Source organism: Ambystoma mexicanum, chromosome 3q, assembly GCF_040938575.1.
Source record: "Ambystoma mexicanum isolate Mex_15411 chromosome 3q, UKY_AmexF1_1, whole genome shotgun sequence".
NCBI lineage: Eukaryota > Metazoa > Chordata > Amphibia > Caudata > Ambystomatidae > Ambystoma > Ambystoma mexicanum.
Window position 1 is genome coordinate 377,798,489 of NC_090926.1, and position 18,795 is coordinate 377,817,283.

At 46.9% G+C, this 18,795-nt stretch overlaps 1 protein-coding gene across 4 annotated transcripts in view; it reads left to right on the forward strand.

Annotated features, from left to right (window-relative positions):
- ANXA6 (annexin A6) overlaps positions 1 to 18,795 on the forward strand; it is a 275,493-nt gene that overhangs the window by 155,249 nt on the left and 101,449 nt on the right. For all 4 annotated transcript variants that reach the window (XM_069654018.1, XM_069654020.1, XM_069654017.1 and 1 more), the window contains exons 9-13: positions 11,097 to 11,190; positions 13,544 to 13,639; positions 15,187 to 15,245; positions 17,029 to 17,151; positions 18,275 to 18,333. In XM_069654018.1, the coding sequence (XP_069510119.1) occupies positions 11,097 to 11,190; positions 13,544 to 13,639; positions 15,187 to 15,245; positions 17,029 to 17,151; positions 18,275 to 18,333 (431 nt within the window). The remainder of the gene's footprint in view (positions 1 to 11,096; positions 11,191 to 13,543; positions 13,640 to 15,186; positions 15,246 to 17,028; positions 17,152 to 18,274; positions 18,334 to 18,795) is intronic.

Genomic DNA, 18,795 nt, shown 5'->3' on the forward strand with positions numbered 1-18,795 from the left:
TTTTGGGCAGATCATCTAAAGACTTTGCAAGGAGTAACAAGAATAACTCAACATTGGTCCCTAGCTGAAGATAGTCTGCCTTCCAGTCTGCCTTCCAGCTTCCGTCAGTGAAGAGCGAAGCAAGATCCCTCCCCTAAACATCACCCAGGGAACAGAGGGACATACTGAATCCAAATGACCCTCCAGCAGCCCCAGAACTGGTACCCAGCCAGCACACAGCATGCCCTTCTTGGGCTCTGCAGCAAGCTTCCTAGATGGGAAGTGCCAGAGAGTCTCTGAACCAAAGCAAAGACAAGGCCATTGCCTGCAACACCCTCCTCCAGCTTTGGGCTGCCCACATTAGACAACACGAGTCCAATGAAGAAGCTAGGAGGAGTGCATCGACGAGCATCCGCCTTAAAGGACATTTTCGAGCCAGTCAAGCTCAAACCGACTGCACTGCTGACTGTTGTCGCGCCGCAGTCGCTAACGCCGTCCAAGATGACTCGACAAGTGCTTCAGACTCGCCAACCAGCACTGAGACAACGATTACTGATTCTGAGCCGTTGTGTAGGCCATCCTGCAGCTGTCCATCCAGCCTCGCTCACCGAACTGCCTGCCGCCTGATTCCCGCAGCTATCCCCTGTCTTGAACTCGCCCTGAAACAGACTCGACCCTGTCGAGCACCAAGAACTTCTGCAAGCACAAGGTACATTGTGGTTCTGTCCCCCTTGTCCTTCTCCGAAGGCCCCTAGTGACATTTTATGACCCATTGAAACCAAGTATCCTTGAACTTTTGCGATTAATTGCTTTACCGACTACCCTCCTGTCAGTACTCAGAGCACATCCCTTTTCCTTCGTGAGACTGTCTGTCCTCTGAATTCCTTTACAGGCTGGGTTGTATTTTGTAATGTTCCAGAACTGTCTGTTGAATAATATAATGTAGATATGTGTATACACCCTTGACTGGACAGTATCATTTATCAATGAGTAATAATTGTATTTTCACTGTGTTGCAACTAACCAACGATCCATGACCTTGCAGAGATAAGCTTGCCGTTCTGTCCAAGTTACCAAAATTGTACAAGGAGATTTATAATTTGCTTGTGTTTCCAATCTGTTTGGAGCCCTTCTGGTGTACTAGAGGTTTGGGGCTGATTGATGGTATAGAAACCAATATTCATCACTGGACCACTGGTGCTCCTGAAGTTGATTTGTCACACTCATATAGTGCTTTAAGCTAGATTGCCACCCTTAGAGGTATCAGCAATAATGCTGTTATTATTACTGAATTGATTGATTGATGCTGTATTTATCGACATAATGAATGACATAGTTCAGCGTGATTCAATTAAATTGTGTATGATAGTCTGTGATTTTTTTTCCCAATCTCATCTAGTATCTTCTTCCTAAACCTTTATAGATACAACATATAGTAACGACATTTCCTGCTTGTTTGATTTTTCTCATAATCACTTGCCCTTTCCAGTAGAGTAATGTATATATGCCCATATTACAAAGCAGGCAGCATGAAGACAGTCATGCTGTAATTCTAACGATTGTTTTTTTAACAAACATTTGCCACGGCATACAGTTTCTGAAATTTGAGAACTGGGATTCTACTGACATGAGCTTTTCACGTCATTCAAGTTGCGGCATGGCAGCCTACCATAGCATGCATGTCTACCGCATTATATAGAGACGATATAACTGAGAAGGCAGAGGAGAAAGGCCCACTGAGGATGGTAAGTGGGGCCAGGGTTTTGGGGGACATGTGTGTATTGGGCAGGGTAGGATCCTGAAAGATGCGAGAGGGAGCGGGGTAGAGAAGGTGAAGCACAGAACTTGGAGATAGGAGCCGGTCGCATGGCTGATAAATGGATTGAGACCCCTGAGTGCGTCCATGAGGGGGCTAGAGCTTCATTGCCAGAAGAGAAGTTGGCAGGGGGAAAGGCTATGGGGATTACTCCATAAAAAACAGAGATGAGAGAAAGCAGCATTCAGCAAAATGAAGATCAGGATCAAGCATATTGGGAATGTATCTGGGCGAGCAGTGCAGGCATAATTTGGAAGACATCCCAAAGGAGAGATCGAGAAAATGCTATCAGGAAACTGCATGGCATGCTGTGGGTTGCTGGATGAATCACTTACATCCCGAAGACCGTTTGAAGTCACTATCAATTACAGATGGCTTTAATCAAATTTCCATCAGCTAAGGGGAAAATGATGTCCATAAGTAAGATCCACTCTGCTGCGTTACCAGAAGCAATAAATAGTGCTCGGTGTAAATTACCTTTGGCAGTAAAAATACAAATGCAAGAATTGTATTAGCATCAGACATCTATATTATGGGACAAACGACAGCCATGCCACAGGCTTTTTTTATCCAAAATAAGAAAGGCTCTGAGCTGGTCTTAAAAAAGGTGGCAGCCATAAATAGCTGCTTGTGTGAAGAATGTGTGAAAAGTAAACAAATGTGACAATGGAAGAGTTGTTTGTGCTCTAAGTGCAACTTGCTAGCCCTATAAATAAAAATTTGTCATGACTTGCTTTATTTTACCACCTGCCGAAATTGCACCCAGCAGAGTGCATCTCCCCTGTGGTATTTTTGTTTCATCTGTAAAAGCAGAAAATCGCGTTCCACCAGTTGTAGTTTTGCACAGGAAGTATTTCCCAGGCAGCGGTGTCTTACCAACTGTACTAATGTGTAATTGCAATACTGGTATTTTTTCCATAGTGCTGGTTCCATCATGACAAACTGTCGACTGAAGGATAACCAATATGTCTGTTATTCTTAATAAACTTTATTGGCCTGGATCCCAGGGACATTTGTAATTCTAGTAATACTGACTACCATACACATTTCACACCTAGGGAAGAGTGCTCCAGGTGGCTAGAAATGTGGACGTGAACAGCCAGTGTATGTCCGCATTTTCCCAGCTTTCCAAGGCCCTTCCCCGGGTGCCTCATCTTAATTTTTCCAGGTGGCTCCTTAGTCGGCACCTATTGCCTCGTCCCTACCCCCAAGGCATCCCACATCCCTTCTGCTACCCCCTCCCTCCCTACCCACTTACCTGCTGGACCAGAGCTTTCTGCTCTGGCCACAGTGCTTTGTCCCCATTGCCACCCATAGACATAGAAAATTGACTGATTCCCTTTTCTATTGACTATGGCGGTGGCTATCTGTTTTTTTCCCCCCACTGGAGATTGGACTTGCGCAATGTGCATAGCGCCCATCTCTAGTAAAGAAAAATAAAACTATTCGGACCCCAGCCGAAACCCCAGAGTGCAAATAGGTATCACCTCCTTGTGATATGATATATGATCGTTTATTTATAAAGCGCCTATACACAATGTGTTTCAAAGCGCTTCAAGGCAAGGGAGGGAACAAGGGAAAATACAACCACATTTTTACAGGCCATGAACAGTAAGGATGTGAAATTAATTATCATACTCGGCCTGACGACATTTCAGATAGTGTAAGAGCTAAAACATAGATAAGGAAGGGAGGGGGAGAGTGGGAAGGAAATGGAAACAGACAGGTGACTACCATACTAGGCCTGACGACATTTCTGGTAGAGCCGGAGAAAAACAAAAGGTGAGGGAGAGGGGTGCAGAAAGGGAGGTGAGGAACAAACCAAGCGACTATCATACTAGGCCCGACGACATTTCAGATAGTGCTGGAGGGGTGATGGGGAGGAAAAAAACAGTAATGGGAGGGTGGAGGAAACAGACGAGGTTGCTATCATATTAGGTCCAGGGACAATTCTGATAGAGTAAGTGCACAGAAGAAAGTAAGGGGAGGAGATAGGAAAAGGGAGAAGGGAAAGGGGGAGAGAAAAGAAAGTAAGCAGTCAAAAAGAGTGGAGAAGCAAGAGTGGAGAGCGAATACAATTGCAGAAGTCAGTAGTAACACATAATGTTGCAAGCCAGGATACAAGATGAAGATGGGAACAGCATGATTCAGGGCCACCATGAGTACAAGATGCAAAGGAAGTCCAGCATGAGAGTTGAGAAAGAGCGACGCACCGTGAATGAATGAAGTCCATAAAAGTCAAATCCAGCATTGGCCACAAGACAGTGATGGTGAAGGAAGGCACCAGGTGGGCGGGCTTGCTAAGTGGTGAAAAAGAGCAGCAGGTAGGAAGGTACCAAGTGGGCGGGGCTTAGGCCAGGTGACCTAGATCCACTTACACCTGCTCCCCATCTGCAAAGGAAAAGAAGCTGGAGGGCTCCTTAAGTAGGGAAACAGAGCGGCAAGCAGGAAGGCACCAGGTGGGCGTGGCTTGCTAAGTGGTGGAAAAGAGCAGGAAGCCCCCAGGTGGGCGGGGCTTGCTAAATGGTGAAAAAGAGCGGCAAGCAGGAAGGCACCAGTTGGGCAGGGCTTGCTAAGTGGTGAAAAAGAGCGGCAGGCAGGAAGGCACCAGGTGGGCGGGGCTTAGGCCAGGTGACCTAGATCCACTTGCACCTGCTCCCCATCTGCGGGGGGGTGGTACCTGGCTGGTAACCTCCCGGAACCCTCACTGGGGCGACTGCATAGGATTGGGCTGGTGTGCCGTTGCCAGCCAGGTAGCCCCCCCATCCCCCGATATTGGGGTGATTGATACAATCAGTCGACAGAGCAACCCCGTATCACACAATGGTGCCCAATTCCAATCCTCAATAAGTCAAAAACACTTCATGTTTTCAGGATAACCAAAGAAACTCGATTGTAGTTGTTGTATCACATGATTGCACACCGTGATGTTGCACATCACAATGTGCTGAGTCATTAAAGAGGCCCGGCATCATGCTCTTTTCTTCAGAGCGGAGCAGGACCTGTCAGACCAAAACAGTTGTGCCAGTCCTCCTTGCTGTGCTGTGCTGCGCATACCAGGCCCCCTCCACACGCTCCATAACAATGGCGACTAGGCGGTTCAGTGTGCAAAGCTGCTAGCCCGGCAGGCACACAGCGCCTGGATTCCCACAGTGTGCTGTCCCTCAGCCCGCCACTGAACACACTGTGTTCTACATATGCAGGTAAGAGGCTTCGGCTGTTCGTTTGACTAACGCTCCTCATGCAATCAGCACAAGGCATTGGCCTTAATTTTTGGAAAGCCCAGGCTACACCTGCCCTCACGGTCCCACACAGGGCCACCCCAACAAGGAAAGGTGCATCTCTCACCTGAGAATGATTGTGCGCCACCCTCCTCTGCTGTTCACGGTGGGTTATGACTCCCCTCCCCGGGAGTGCCTGTGCACCCGCTGTGCGAACACAGTAGATCCACACCCCAGAACCTGGGTTGTGACTCCTCACTGAGTGCTTGTGCGCTCCTCCTTGTCAGCCCACTCCCTTGACAGACCCCACATCCCGTAGGGAAGATGTCTGCCGATGAAGCTGGCGCACCTGCACCATATCCACAGGGGGGAACATCGCATCAACGGGGGTCACTCGCACCTCTTTGTGAGATTGACATAGACAGGGTCCCAGCCAATTTGGGACCAGGGTGGAAACTGTGGTGAGAACGCCTGGACATCCAAGAGGTGCTCCACAGGGTTTGACGATCCAAAATGCCAACACCCCATACATAGACACTCGAATGGAGCTACCAGGACAAGGCCAAGGGGATGAAGACAAGGATGTTTTTTTCATATCAGCTGTGCTCATAGCCGGTGGCACAGGAAAGCGCCAGCCAGGGGCACAGTGACTATCCTAAACACCCCAGTCCCTGTACTTCTCAACACTGGTGCATCTGTATCATGGCCGATGAGCAATACCAGAAGCTGCCAGGACCTCTGCCACTCCAAATGACCAGTGTGCATATTCACTTTTGGAAGCAAGACCCCACTACCCCTGGAAGGTGCCTTCATAGCCACCGTCCAGCATGGTGATGTCTCCATGCGCGCCTGCTTCTGCGTAACGAGAGTGGGCACCCAGTCTGTGCTGGACTGCGCTGCAGCCGAATCCCTAATACTCATTAAATTCACAGTTGGAGTATTCATAGAATATGTGTAAGCGCTGCTACAGAGATTCCATGTTGTATTCACAGGCATAGGGCAAATGGCAGGAAAGCCAATCCGCCTCCACGTCAATGATGCAATCGAGCTAGTGGCGTTGAAACACTGCAGGGTGCCTTTCCATCTTTGTTACAAGGTGGAGAAGGAGATACAAAATCTGGTTAACCTCAACATCATCGAGCGAGTAGAACAGCTCTCCCTGTGGGTTTCTCCAATTGTCATTGCCCACAAACCCAAACAGCCTGACAGCATCCGCATATGTGTCGATCTGCAGCTGCCCAACAAGGAAATAAGGAGGGATTGACATTTGACCCCCACACTAGACGTTAATATAGCCGAACTGGAGGGCACAACCATCTTCTCCAAACCCGACCTCCGCTCAGGGTATCACCAACTGCTGCTTCACCAGGACAGCCGATACATAACGTTCACAACACATGTCGGCCTCTACCTATTCAAGTGACTGAACTTTGGTATCTCATCAGCGGCCGAGGTGTTTCAAAGTGGGATTGCCTGGAACTAAAAATGTGAGGGATGACATCCCGATACAAGCGAAATCAGAAGAAGAACACCTGGAGCGTCTGGAAAAGGTGCTGTACAGAATTCAAGCACACCCTTCATGAGTTTCTCAAAAGAAAAATCGAGTTTTTTCGACTTTGTCTTTTAGGAAGGAGGGCTGTCTGCCGATCCGGTTAAAGTCAGGGATATCCAGGAGGCCAAAAGCACCAGAGTCCGTCTCGGAAGTCAGATGTTGTTTAGGGATGGTCACCTACTGTGGCCGTTTTATCGAAAACCAAACCACCCTCTCGGAACCCCTGCAAAACCCCACAAAGCATTCCACAACATGGAGGTGGACAGGCCTGGAACAGAACTCATTTGACAACATTAAGAAGGCACTGTCAGACAAATGCATCCTAGCTTTCTTTGACCAACCGAAAGACACTGAGATCATCGTCAATGCGAGCCCATTTGGCCTAGGTGCCATCTTCACACAAACTAACCAAGACGGCACCCCATGCACCATTGCATACGCCAGCAGATCTCTCTCCCTGATGGAGCAGAGGTATTCTCAGATTGAGTGCAAAGCACTAGCCGTGTTGCGGGGGTGTCGCCACTTCATGTATATATCTACAGAAAACCTGTTAAAGTGGTCACGGACCATAAACCCCTGTTGCCCATCATGATTGGCGGGTCAGCCAACCCACCACCAGGAATTGAAAAGTGGCTACAAGAATATGGCGTCAACCTCATATACCGGCCCGGACAGAACAACGCTGCAGATTACCTGTCCCGGCACCCACTGTGAAGAATGAAGCCCCCCAGGAGGAGTTTGCCGAGGTAGAGGAGCATGTGACACTTGCTATGTAAAGCACAATTCGCAAGTCCATGGACGTTGCGGAGCTCAAAATGCCGCATCGAGACATGACGGATGCTTCCGAATTCTACGCAAAGCAAGGGAATCGGGCCAGTGGAAAACAGCACTGGAAAACCTAGGGACCATAACACAGGAAGCAAAGATAACACTGGAGCAATTGTAGAGGGTGCGGAATGACCGAACAGTCGCAGATGATGGCCTTCTCCTGAGAGGGTCGCACACTGTGATCCCCACCAAATTGACTGGAAGATCTATTGCCCTGGCACACCATGGCCACCAAGGAGCTACAAAAACAAAGTCGCCTCAGACTCGGTCTGGTTTCCTGCTCTGGAGTCAGGAGTGGATGAATTCTTCCATGCCTGTGGATGGTACCAAGCTGCTGCCATCCAATGTATCCCCTGGAGCGAAGAACCGTGGGAGTGCATCCACATGGATTTTGGCTCACACAGAGACTCCCACTTCCTGATTATGATCGACCAATGGGCTTGCTACTCTGAAGTCAAGCTTGTGCCATCCCTATCCCTCCAAGATGTAATACCCGTGATGGAGAAAATATTTGCCACCCATGGGTTCCCCAAGACAATGTGTTCAGACAATGGGTCACCATTCCAAAGCGCGGACCTCAAAGAATTCCTGACAGAAAGAGGGATTATGCACAGGAAGATCTCGTCCATGGCGCCACGTGAAAACAGAGAAGCAGAGCTTTCCATGCACACCCTCAATAAAACATTTTGAATAACGCATAGTCTGGGGGCCTGCAAGAGAAGGGCACTATTCCAGTTTCTGCTCAAATATAGAACCACCCCACACTGCTCCACAGGAGTGGCCCCTGCAGAGGCCCTATTCCAGAGGTGCCCATGCACATTCCTCCCCGAAGTGGATGGGAGAACGCCAAGAACTATAAACAATGAGGACATACGCGCCCGGAGGGAAACCGACATCCACATGGAGAATACATGGCGAGGCCTAAGAGCATGACCTGGCGGTCAGTGACCGTGTTCGTGAGGACACGCCACCCGACAGGAAAGACCTCCCTCACCCATGAGCCCCTCAAGGTGGTCCGAGTACAAGTCTTGCAGATAACTGCTGCAGATGACCGTGGGCTGGTGATGAGAAACTCCAGGTTCTTCTGTAGGCTCTCGGGTCCACCCCGACTACAGGTTGATTGGTATGGACTGAGAGAGGACAGCACAGCCCATCTCCCAGATGTGAGCGATACCAAAGACGACAGCCCAAGATAGTCACACCACGAAGGAGCAACGGACCAAACCCCCAGGAGGAGTGATCATCAGGTGGGAGATCTCCCAAGCACTGAGCCCGAAAGGCGATACCCCACCGTGAACAGAGAGGGCCCCCAGTAAGGGACTATGGCCTGGGCACCTGAACTCGGACACGAGAGGAAGCCAAAGCCCAGGGCAGACTACCCCAGCCCTCGGGTAGATGTGAGTTCAGTACAATGCATTTACGTTGCTAATACATGTGGTGTATCACATGATTGCACGCCATGACGTTGCACGTCACAACACGCTGAGTCAATGAAGAGGCCCGGCTTTGCTCTCTTTTCTTCAAAGCGTAGCGGGACCCGTCAGACCAACACTGTTGTGCGAGTCCTCCTTGCTGCGCTGCGCATACTAGGCCCCTCCACACGCTCCATAACTGTAGTGAATCCAAATGGGAGCAGTTTACATAATTAGTGGTTTTCATGTAAACCTGGTCTGATAGGAGCTCTCAAGGATCGGACTTGGAGATCACTGCCCCAAGCAATCGTACAAAGCACACTGATTTATTCTGTGGGGGGCAGATCCTTCACAACCACCTACAATAGGACTGCTGGGGTGTATCGGCCAATCAGAAGTCATGACCTTTCTGAATGGAAATAGATATCTCATGAACATTGTTAATTAAAAAAGTCAAAATTAAAGTAATCCTTTACCTTTTAAGCTTCTAACTGATGAATTCAAAAGAGCATTTGATACATCTAAAACTGCATTTGAAAATGCTAATCTCAGCAGCTAATATTCGGGTACATTCGGGCCCTAAGCATACGTGACTTAATAGAACTTGATCAATTCATAAGGCACAACAAAGTCACTGGGTGGGAACTGGCTGATTTTCCAATTGTTTATGACAGTGATTGTGATATATGGTGTATTCCTTTAAAAGGATTAATGAGACCAAGGGCCTTGTTGGCACACCCTGATGGTGCTTTACATTGGTGTGGCTGGTCCTGTTCATAATCTCTTGGATGGAGGTGCAGGTGTTGATTTACATTGGTTGTGCTTATGGTAATTTGAAACAGAAAGATGAGTTCAGGGCAAGCTACCACAATTCGTGTAGAATATTCCAAGTAAAGCACACCATTTAAGCCACCTACAATATTTTGCATGCGAAAACTTTGGTGTTCTGTAAAACGTGTTTAAGCATGGGATGAGTAAAATATAATTCTAGACAGAAAATGGCCTACGCATTTACCATTTCAGGAAACGTACAACAGCCGTTTTTAGAAAAATGCCCCCAGATCCCACTTGAGAGGAAGGAAAAGCAGCCCCTGTTGCATTTACTTCTGAGAAGAGATGAACAGAAGATTGTAGCTTGGTCCAGACATGAGCAGGGCCCCATCTACTAGTGAAATCAAACTGCTTCTGTTGACAGTGTTGGTGTCGCTGATATTGAGAACACGCAGTTAGTTTATCATTTTGGTATTGTGGTAATGCTGATATTGATATTGATATCCATTGTTGTGGTTAACGTTGCTAGAAATATTTAGGTTATTGGTGAGGCGGTCTCTTATGCTGATATTGATTTGTATCACAGGTGCTTTTGGTAATGTTGGCCATGCAGTCACTGATATTAAAATCATTTCGAAAAGCTCGGGCTTTATTTACGGGTGAAGTCAAGAGGACTAGCCCACATGCAGGGGATTTTTTGCAAATGCTGGTTAACTTTTAGAGAGTTGCAGCGTGTGACCTTGGAGGGGAGGACAGAACAGCAATTGTCCAGTCAATGGGGATAACTGAGAAGGTTTCCTCGACACTCACCCTCCACAAACGGCCACTCAATGATTTGTTTAGTCACCATTGTGCAGTACAATAAAATGCCAAAGTATATACATCTTCTGTATCTATATCAGTACCTGAGCTCACACATGTTTTATGTCCAACAAGCTTTGGCATGTGAACAGTACACAGTGAATTATCACACTTATTGTTCAGCCTTTTGTTATAGCTTCTCTCCTTTTTGCATCACTCATTACTTTTGATTTTTGGATCATTGTGAGAATATTAACTTGGTAAAGCATCTGATGATGTGAAACATATGTCAGATCATGCACTGATGTAGATACAGAAAATGCTTCATAACATACCAAGGTGTAAACTTAATAATTGTGAAAAAAAAAATCATTAAACTGGAATGTGTGAAGCTTGAGAGCCCGAAGTATTGGGAAACTCCTCTCAGTTGAGATATTAGAGGTTGTAGGCAGCCATTCCTAGGATGCTTTCAGAGATATCCATCAGTGTGTGCCAGTGCTCTTGATGAAGATGGATGCTGTTGGGAAAAGTGTCACTGATATTAATATCGATTGACGCCGCCTCGACTCTTGGCAATCTTGATGTATATGGTGTTACCAGTGGTACTAATATCCATACAATATCCAGTTTATAAGGGTTCACCTGGCGCTTTTATCAATTTTGAAATCATTATTGCGTATAGACCTGGACCTATGTTTTCCGTTTCTCTTTCCAAGGACCTGTTTGAAGCTGGGGAGCAGCAATGGGGCACAGATGAGGCACAGTTTATATATATTTTGGGAAACAGAAGCAGGCAGCACCTGCAGCTTGGTGAGTATATACAGTACATAGTTTCTGAAAAATGTATTTGTTCTATAGGACCAGTGCTGCAAAGCATTGTTTCATATGGTCTTCATAAATGTATTGTGATTATGACACTGAATGGATTTTGGGAAATCCTCCCACAATTTATCTCAGTTACCAACCCATATCCTTCTGTCAATGAACCCATGGTTGCCAACACACCTGGCACCCCAAAGGGGGAAATCGGTCCCAGTAACCAAATTTCATCATCTTTTTGAGTTAAAGGTGGCCTTATTTCAACTATTGTTTACTAGATGAAGGAGAACCAGCACAGATAAGGACAGAGTATGACAACAGTGAGTCGTGAGTACCTGATGACTGAAATCCCCATGCTCATCCAAGAAAGAAAGAGGAGTTGAAGAAAGGAAGGGAGGACGAGACTATATATTTTTTCATATGGATCACTTTGCCCACTCTGAGATGATTTTATGAAAAGGCTTGCTATCCACTTGGCTGTGTTCCAGAATCCTTTTCGACATGTGCCCTGAGATCTATCAATGTCTGCTGAAAAGACGTCTCTCTCTCTCTATCGCTCTTTCTCCCCCCCTCTCTCTTTCTCCTGCTGTCTCTGCTCTGTTTCTCTCCCTCTCCCTCCTTCCCCTCCCCCATTTCTCTAACTCTCTCGCTTCCTCTCAGTGGTGTCTGGACCCACTTTCTCCCTCATCTCACCACAATGCCCACACCATCTCTCTCCATCTCTATTTCTCTATTGACCTTTGCTTTGTTGCTTATCACCCTCCGTGTCTCTGCTGCCCAGCCAACCTCTTTGCTGCCGTTTCTCTATTTCTCTTTTTCTCTGCATTTTTCTTTCTTTTGCCACACTTGTCAGATCCATCCTTGAGACCACACATAGAACCCATTCTCACCATCAGGAGTAAAAACTATGTGAAAATGTCCCTCGTGAAAAAGTTGCTAGGTAGGCAATTCTTTCCCATGTCCTCCTAAAAGCCTTTGCGCACATATTATAGAACAGGTATAAATTACTATTCTAACTCAGTCCTAAAATATTTGGGGGAAAGTGTTTGATTTTCGTGGGAGTGCACATTTTGGCAAATGTCGCCCACTGGCGACCTTTTCCCAGGCGACTTTATAATTGGTTACCAATATTTATGTTCTTTCACAAGACCAAGGTGGTGGCATCCAATGGCCCCTTATCACTCTTCTGTCTTTAGAAATGTATCTATGTCTGGGAATTTACCTGGCAACCCCAAACCTTTGGAATGCTCTTCCACTGGAGAAATGCTTAACCTTCACATCTTGGTCCTATTTTAACACTCACACTCGGGTACAGGCAGATTAGAATTGCCAGGGGCCAGGCTTGCTCACATGCTTCTGTATCCATTGATGGGTAATGCTCAGGCTGCTTCCCATCCTCACAGAGCTGTGTACCCAGTGTCCTACACTGCTGGACATGATTATGCACCCATGTCCATGTGCCCAGTTATCAACATGGACGCCTAGCCTCCCGCTCCTGTACATAGTAATACGCATTACCCAAGTAAAAATCTACGCTGCCTGACCTGTAGGAAAAGCTCAACAGTGCCCAGGCTGGCTTCTCCTCAGCCATGTGCTGCACCCCAGTGATTTTCACAATCGGTTTCTCGAAAGCCCCAAGATTTACCTGTTTATGCTCCACCCTTTCTAGGTTTGTAATGGATGGTGGGGAAGCAGAGTGCCTACTCCCTGTGTGGGTGGAGTCCCGTTTCCTGGCTTAACACTCAGTAGCGGCTAAGGTCTTCTGAAAATAGATCCAGATCCTGCATGAGATGCAATAGGTAGCAGTGGTGTTAATGAAAAGATCTAAATCCCTTATCCCTCCAAAGCAGATTGAGAAAGAACATATAGGATGGAGGGAAAGTGTGTAGTGATATGTGACCCGACCTGTGCACACTTTGCTCTGTGGGCAATCGACAGATGTGGCATCAGTCATCAACTTAGCCAGAAGCCTTATTAACAAAGCCATCTAGGAGTTCAGAGGATATGTGAACTTAACTGTAAGAATCATGGAAATGGTAGGGGGCAGAGGTTCTTCTTGTACTTAATTTGGGTACTTGTACTGAGTAGTAAGAGGACTAGAGAACTGGCCATCTCTGCTGAATGAGCTTCACAGACCCAGTGGCATGTAGCTGTGTACATTCTTAGGGACTGGTGTATGGCTATCTCTGAAGCCTAGAGAAGCATTATCCTGGGGGAAGAAGGGTGGTCATGACTGGGGTCGTTTGTGTATACTTTATGCAGCCATCAATGCCGTGCTTGCTATTATCAGCACAAACTCTTCCTGCCAGCATATGTGAACAGTTGTTCCACCCTCCCTCTGCAGTGTTCGACGAGTACAAGAACCTAGCTGGAAAGGACATTGAGGAGAGCATCAAGAATGAGCTGTCTGGGGACTTCCAGAAATTGATGCTGGCTGTGGGTAAGTAGTCTTACCTTTACTCTTACTGCTATTAGCTGGCCTGGGAAATAGATTCCATTAAAGAAGGGTCTGCAACCTACAGAAACCGTGCATCCCGCCTGCAAGCACATGCCATGTACAGACTTGCAAAACCTACAGAAAATGCTAGGGCGACCCAGAGAGAGCTGGACCCCTATACACACTTCCATGAAATGCATTCTCTGAGCATCTTAATATTCCTTTCCACCTTCCACTCTGCTACGGGTGCATGTTCTGCTTTTTCATTCTATTGGTATGGGTTGGATAGCAGGAGGAGGTCCTGATAAGGATGAAGCTGGAGGCAAAGAAGGTTTCTTTCAAAAGGTCCCCCTTAAAGAGATGAAATCCGATCTAGATGAGAAAGTACTGTAATGAATAATGATTGGCTTAAAGCCCAAAGAGTCTATCTCTAGGATTGGACAAAGCGAAAGCTTGACGAGGATATAGCCTACAGAAGCAAGGATTATGAATGAAGTACTGTTTATGATAGTTCATGGATGGCCTCAAAGGAATACATGTCTGATTTTAAACTGTCGCCCTCCTGTAGTGGCCATTTTCTCGCAAAATAGATATGTTAGATTACAGGCTTTAGTTGTGGGTCCTTATGAAATGAGACTGGTACCTTGCATGCTTACCCTCTAGAATGCAAATGGGAATAGTTCTATTGTCGCTTGAGCCTCTCACCTCTGTAAGATCAGGGTTATGAGTCCCACTTCAGAACGCGGATGACTCCACACAAAGGGATGCTTTATTGTGAGACTTGTGTGGTAGAAGCCGGACCATTAAACCAAACAAAGGCGACTGATTAGGAACTGCACACACACACACACGCACGCTCACTCACTCTGAAGGCCCTTTGCAGAGCAGGACGGTAGATTGAGAGCGCCGGTCTCGTCCTACTGGAGCCATAACCAACATGTACTGAAATTCTCTAATAATTGATCCACCAACAGAGTACTCGAACAGCTCCTGGGTCATTCTGAGAATAAAAATGTATTTTCATTATTTTGTATATCTCAAATAATGTAATAAAGAAATACCATAGCAGTAAATCCATATGAGTTGAAATCACTGCTACCAAAATTAATCCATATTTCTATGACTCTTCCTCTGAGGCGATAATCTGAGATAGCTGGTGTTAACACGAAGAGCTTGCACAATACACATTTCACAGACTATTTAAAAGACTATTGATAATACAACAGGAGCATCAGTCAAGTTCACGAAAATAACCTAAGTGTTCAAAATGCTACCACTTATTTTTGAAGATGTAGATTAAAACAAAGTATGGCAGCAATAACCCTCCATGTAATTACCATGGTAACGTTTAGTTTCTGTGATGTGTAATGGCATAAACATAGATGAAATATCATGACCATAAACCTGACGATCACCCCGTCCTCACCTGTAGGGAGAGCTCACATTGCCTGGTGGCGACAACCTCTCCAGATTTCCCCTGTGGGAGGGCTTGATGCAAGCTTTGTTCGGCTCATTCATTGTGTTGATGCCATTTTTCTCTCTTTCTTCAGTAAGGTGCATGCGTAGCACAAAGGAATACTTCGCCACACGGCTCTACAAATCCATGCAGGTGAGTATTTGGGGGTGTGCATGGGTGCTGCTGAAAATGGAAAACTAACATGAAACCTTACATGATCATTTTGGGGAGTAAGCTGGATCCCCTGGCATCTACATCACATGATCTTAAATAGAAGAAGGGGTGAGGATGCTTTGGCCTGCCTATCTGTGGAATGAGGAACTCCTGGTTAGATCTCCCTGCACCCCCAGGGTCGGATTGGCCTTTCGGCCCGTGGCCTGGCCTAAATCGTCCCTGTGGAGTGGGGGCCAGTTTCTGGCCACTCCTGGGCTGGTTTGGGAAGACATTTTTTTTTATTTTTCTTTTGTTGGGGGAAAAATAACTTGCAACTTGCAATATGGATCTGTACACACAGATATTAATGATACATATGGTGGTCCATTCTTGTATGAAATGTATATCACATTAGTGAAATCATAACCATATTTTTCATAGTATACTTGGGAACAATGCTATTTGATGCCACCTCCTGTTTTGTCGAAGGGGAAAGGTCATGTTTCTTCCCTTCCCGGGATGTCACTCTGGGGTGGGGTCAAATGACATCACTTCCAGTGTCATCAGAGGCCAAGGGTCGTGAGGCGAGGGGTGGGCCACTTTTTTTTTGTTGTCCGGGCCCATTTCTTGTCCCAGTCCGACCCTGTGCACCCCTTCAAGTATTTGAGGTCTTATTGATGACCCCTTTGCTCACAGCACTGGCTTTTGGTGATGCGTTCTGCTGAGGTGCCGCCTGCATCTGATCGAGGTCCAGGAGATTCGACGAGGGGGATCCATGAAAACAATGTCTTTGTTTAAGGATATTTAGTTACCTGACCCCAGCAATTCAATTGGACAGTAGGCTCTCAACAACAAATAGGCCAGGCTCCACTCCTTTGGTTACGTCCAATGACAACTTGGATTGCCTCTACTTTGTCCCCCTCAACTCTTGTTTCTCCTGCCTTAGACTTCCCCACAGCCTCATGGCAGTTTCCTGTGTGCTCTTCCCGTGCCCCCTGCCTCTTGCCAGCCCTTCATGCCCAGCATTCTTCTCTTGGAAAACTATATTTCTGCCTGGGAGAATGACTGCTGACTTCTATTGTTTCTGCATTTCATCTTGCACTATATGATATGGTGTCTGCCCATTTTCCATACATAGCCTAATTAAATCAGTTGCAAGGCAGGACCATCCACAAATACCCTCAGTTAAGCTTTTAGGAAGAAGGGCAAAACCTAAATGTCTTGTGTTGAAGGAGCTGTAACCCATGGGTGCCAGGTTTAGATGTGGTGATTTTGAGAGTCTGTCACCTTCATGGGCATCTGTGCACACCCAGCCGTGTTGTTCTGCAGGTAGTTGTAGGCTAGCTAACCTTCTTGACCATAGGCCACACACCTCCTGCCCTCAGCTCATGCAGCCCTATGCCTGGTTGCAGAGCAGCTGATCATAGATGTTTGGATCTTTTTTGTTGTCCTCTGTCCCTTGCCATTGGCATGGCTGCAGTGTGGCTGGTTACCATGCTTGAATCCCTTTTCCAATGTCCTCCCTGGGTCTGTCTGTAAAGCAGCAGGCTAGGCATACTGTGATGGCTTGCGTGGTCCCCAGCCTCCACTCTGGGCTTGGTTGTAAGGCCTCTTAAACTGCCTGCTTAGATGGATAGTGCTGGCCCCATGCCTCATCTGGACCTGTTTTGCTTCTCATGCATGCTTGGATGGCTTGCATGTCCCTCTGCCTCCAGACTATACCAAGTGTGCCTCGTGTAGATATCACTGCTGTGCTGGTCTGAGCTATCCACATCTCCTCCAGGGCATGGGGACCGCTGATCACACCCTGATCAGAATCATGGTCTCCCGCAGTGAGCTGGACATGATGGACATCAGGGAGGCCTTCAGGACCAAGTATGAGAAATCGCTCTACTCGATGATTAAGGTAAGGATTGTATAGATTGGTGGGAAGCGACACCTAGTTTCATAATTCGGGATGCTGGGCCACAGGTGACTCCAGTTTTGACTTGACAACAGAAACCATATATGCTGTTTGATTGCTAGTGAACAATTGCAGGTTTTTGGGCCATATGCAGACCCAATGAGGGGCGGGGGGTTGCACATCATGCGTGGGGTGCACTGCCAGAGCTTTTTGTTGCTCTCATTGTTTGTCCCGGTTGTTGTGAAACACAGGATCCTGCAGGTCAGGAGTGAGGCATACGGGCAGAGCTGGGCTTGGATCTCAATACTGTATCAGGAGAGTCTGATGTAGAGAACCTTTGAGGTGCATTGTCAGAGACGTTTTTTGATCTTAGTGTCTTAGTTGTGGGACAACCGTGCAGCTGATGGCAGAGCTATGTGTGGATCGCAGTACTGGAATAGAGTCTGATTCACAGCAGGTTTGGGGCACACTGAAAAATCTGTGTGGGGGGTCACATTCCTAGACTAAATAGGGATGCCCGCAGTGAGGATTGAGTGGCACTATGTGACCCGTGTGTGGGTTTCAGTACTGGAATAGAATACGCTGCTGTAGGGCACGAATTTGATGCATTAGCCTGGCTATGTTTGGTCCCACTTCTGGAGTAGCATTCAATGTGAGGCGCATTGATAGACCAGTGCTTGATACAAATTGTGGATTAGGAAAGCGTACCTCAGGCTAGTAGTGAGGCACATTGGCACAACAGTGTTGGGTGGTAGTTGTGGTTTGCTAGGAGCTTTCTAAAATCAGGAACGAGCTGTACTGGGTGAACTGTGGCGGTCCCAGTTCTGGACTAGCAGGTGGTGCTTCAGGTCACGAGTGAACTGCAACATCAGAACTGTGTGTGATGCTTATTACTGGAATAGCTGTGAGTGAAGGGTAGAATTGAGGAGCACTGGCAGGACTGTGTGTGGCATATTACTGAGATGGCAGGAGAATGCTAAGCAGGATTGGGGCACACGTTATTTTGTCAATGTATGTTTGTGTCTGGGCTTTGTAGTCCATTTCGCTCATGGTACTGGAGTTCTCTCAAACACACTATCACGTTGAAAATGTTTTAAATCCTCTTCATTTCTTTCTTGCTCATCAGAATGACACATCCGGGGAGTATAAGAAGGCTCTGCTGAAGCTCTGTGGAGGCGACGATGAGTATGTCTATTCCTCACATTTGTCAGCCGTTTTCCCAGTTATGTGGTCATGTATTGAAATCTCACAGAATGCCCCCCTACAATCCGGCTTCTCTGGATCCTGCTATGACTTTGGAGGTCCAGTGTTGTCCCATACCACACTCGGTACTGTTTCCATGGTGCCCAACAGAGTGGCCATTCCTGTATGTTATATTCCTAATCTGACACAGGTGCCATTTGCATCTGTCTCAATAAACCCAAAGGATTGCACCCGGCCTTCTGATGACATAGTGCCCAACATGACCCATTATGTAGGTGCTCATCCAGTCCAGTTTTCTTTCTTTGCATTCTGGGACTTGTAGTTTCACTTTTCCATTATAAAACTCAGACTACAAGTCCCAGAATGCAAAGAAAAAAAAACAGGACTGGATAAGCACCTATAGATTGGAATGGGTCATCTTGGCAACTATGTGATGACATCACA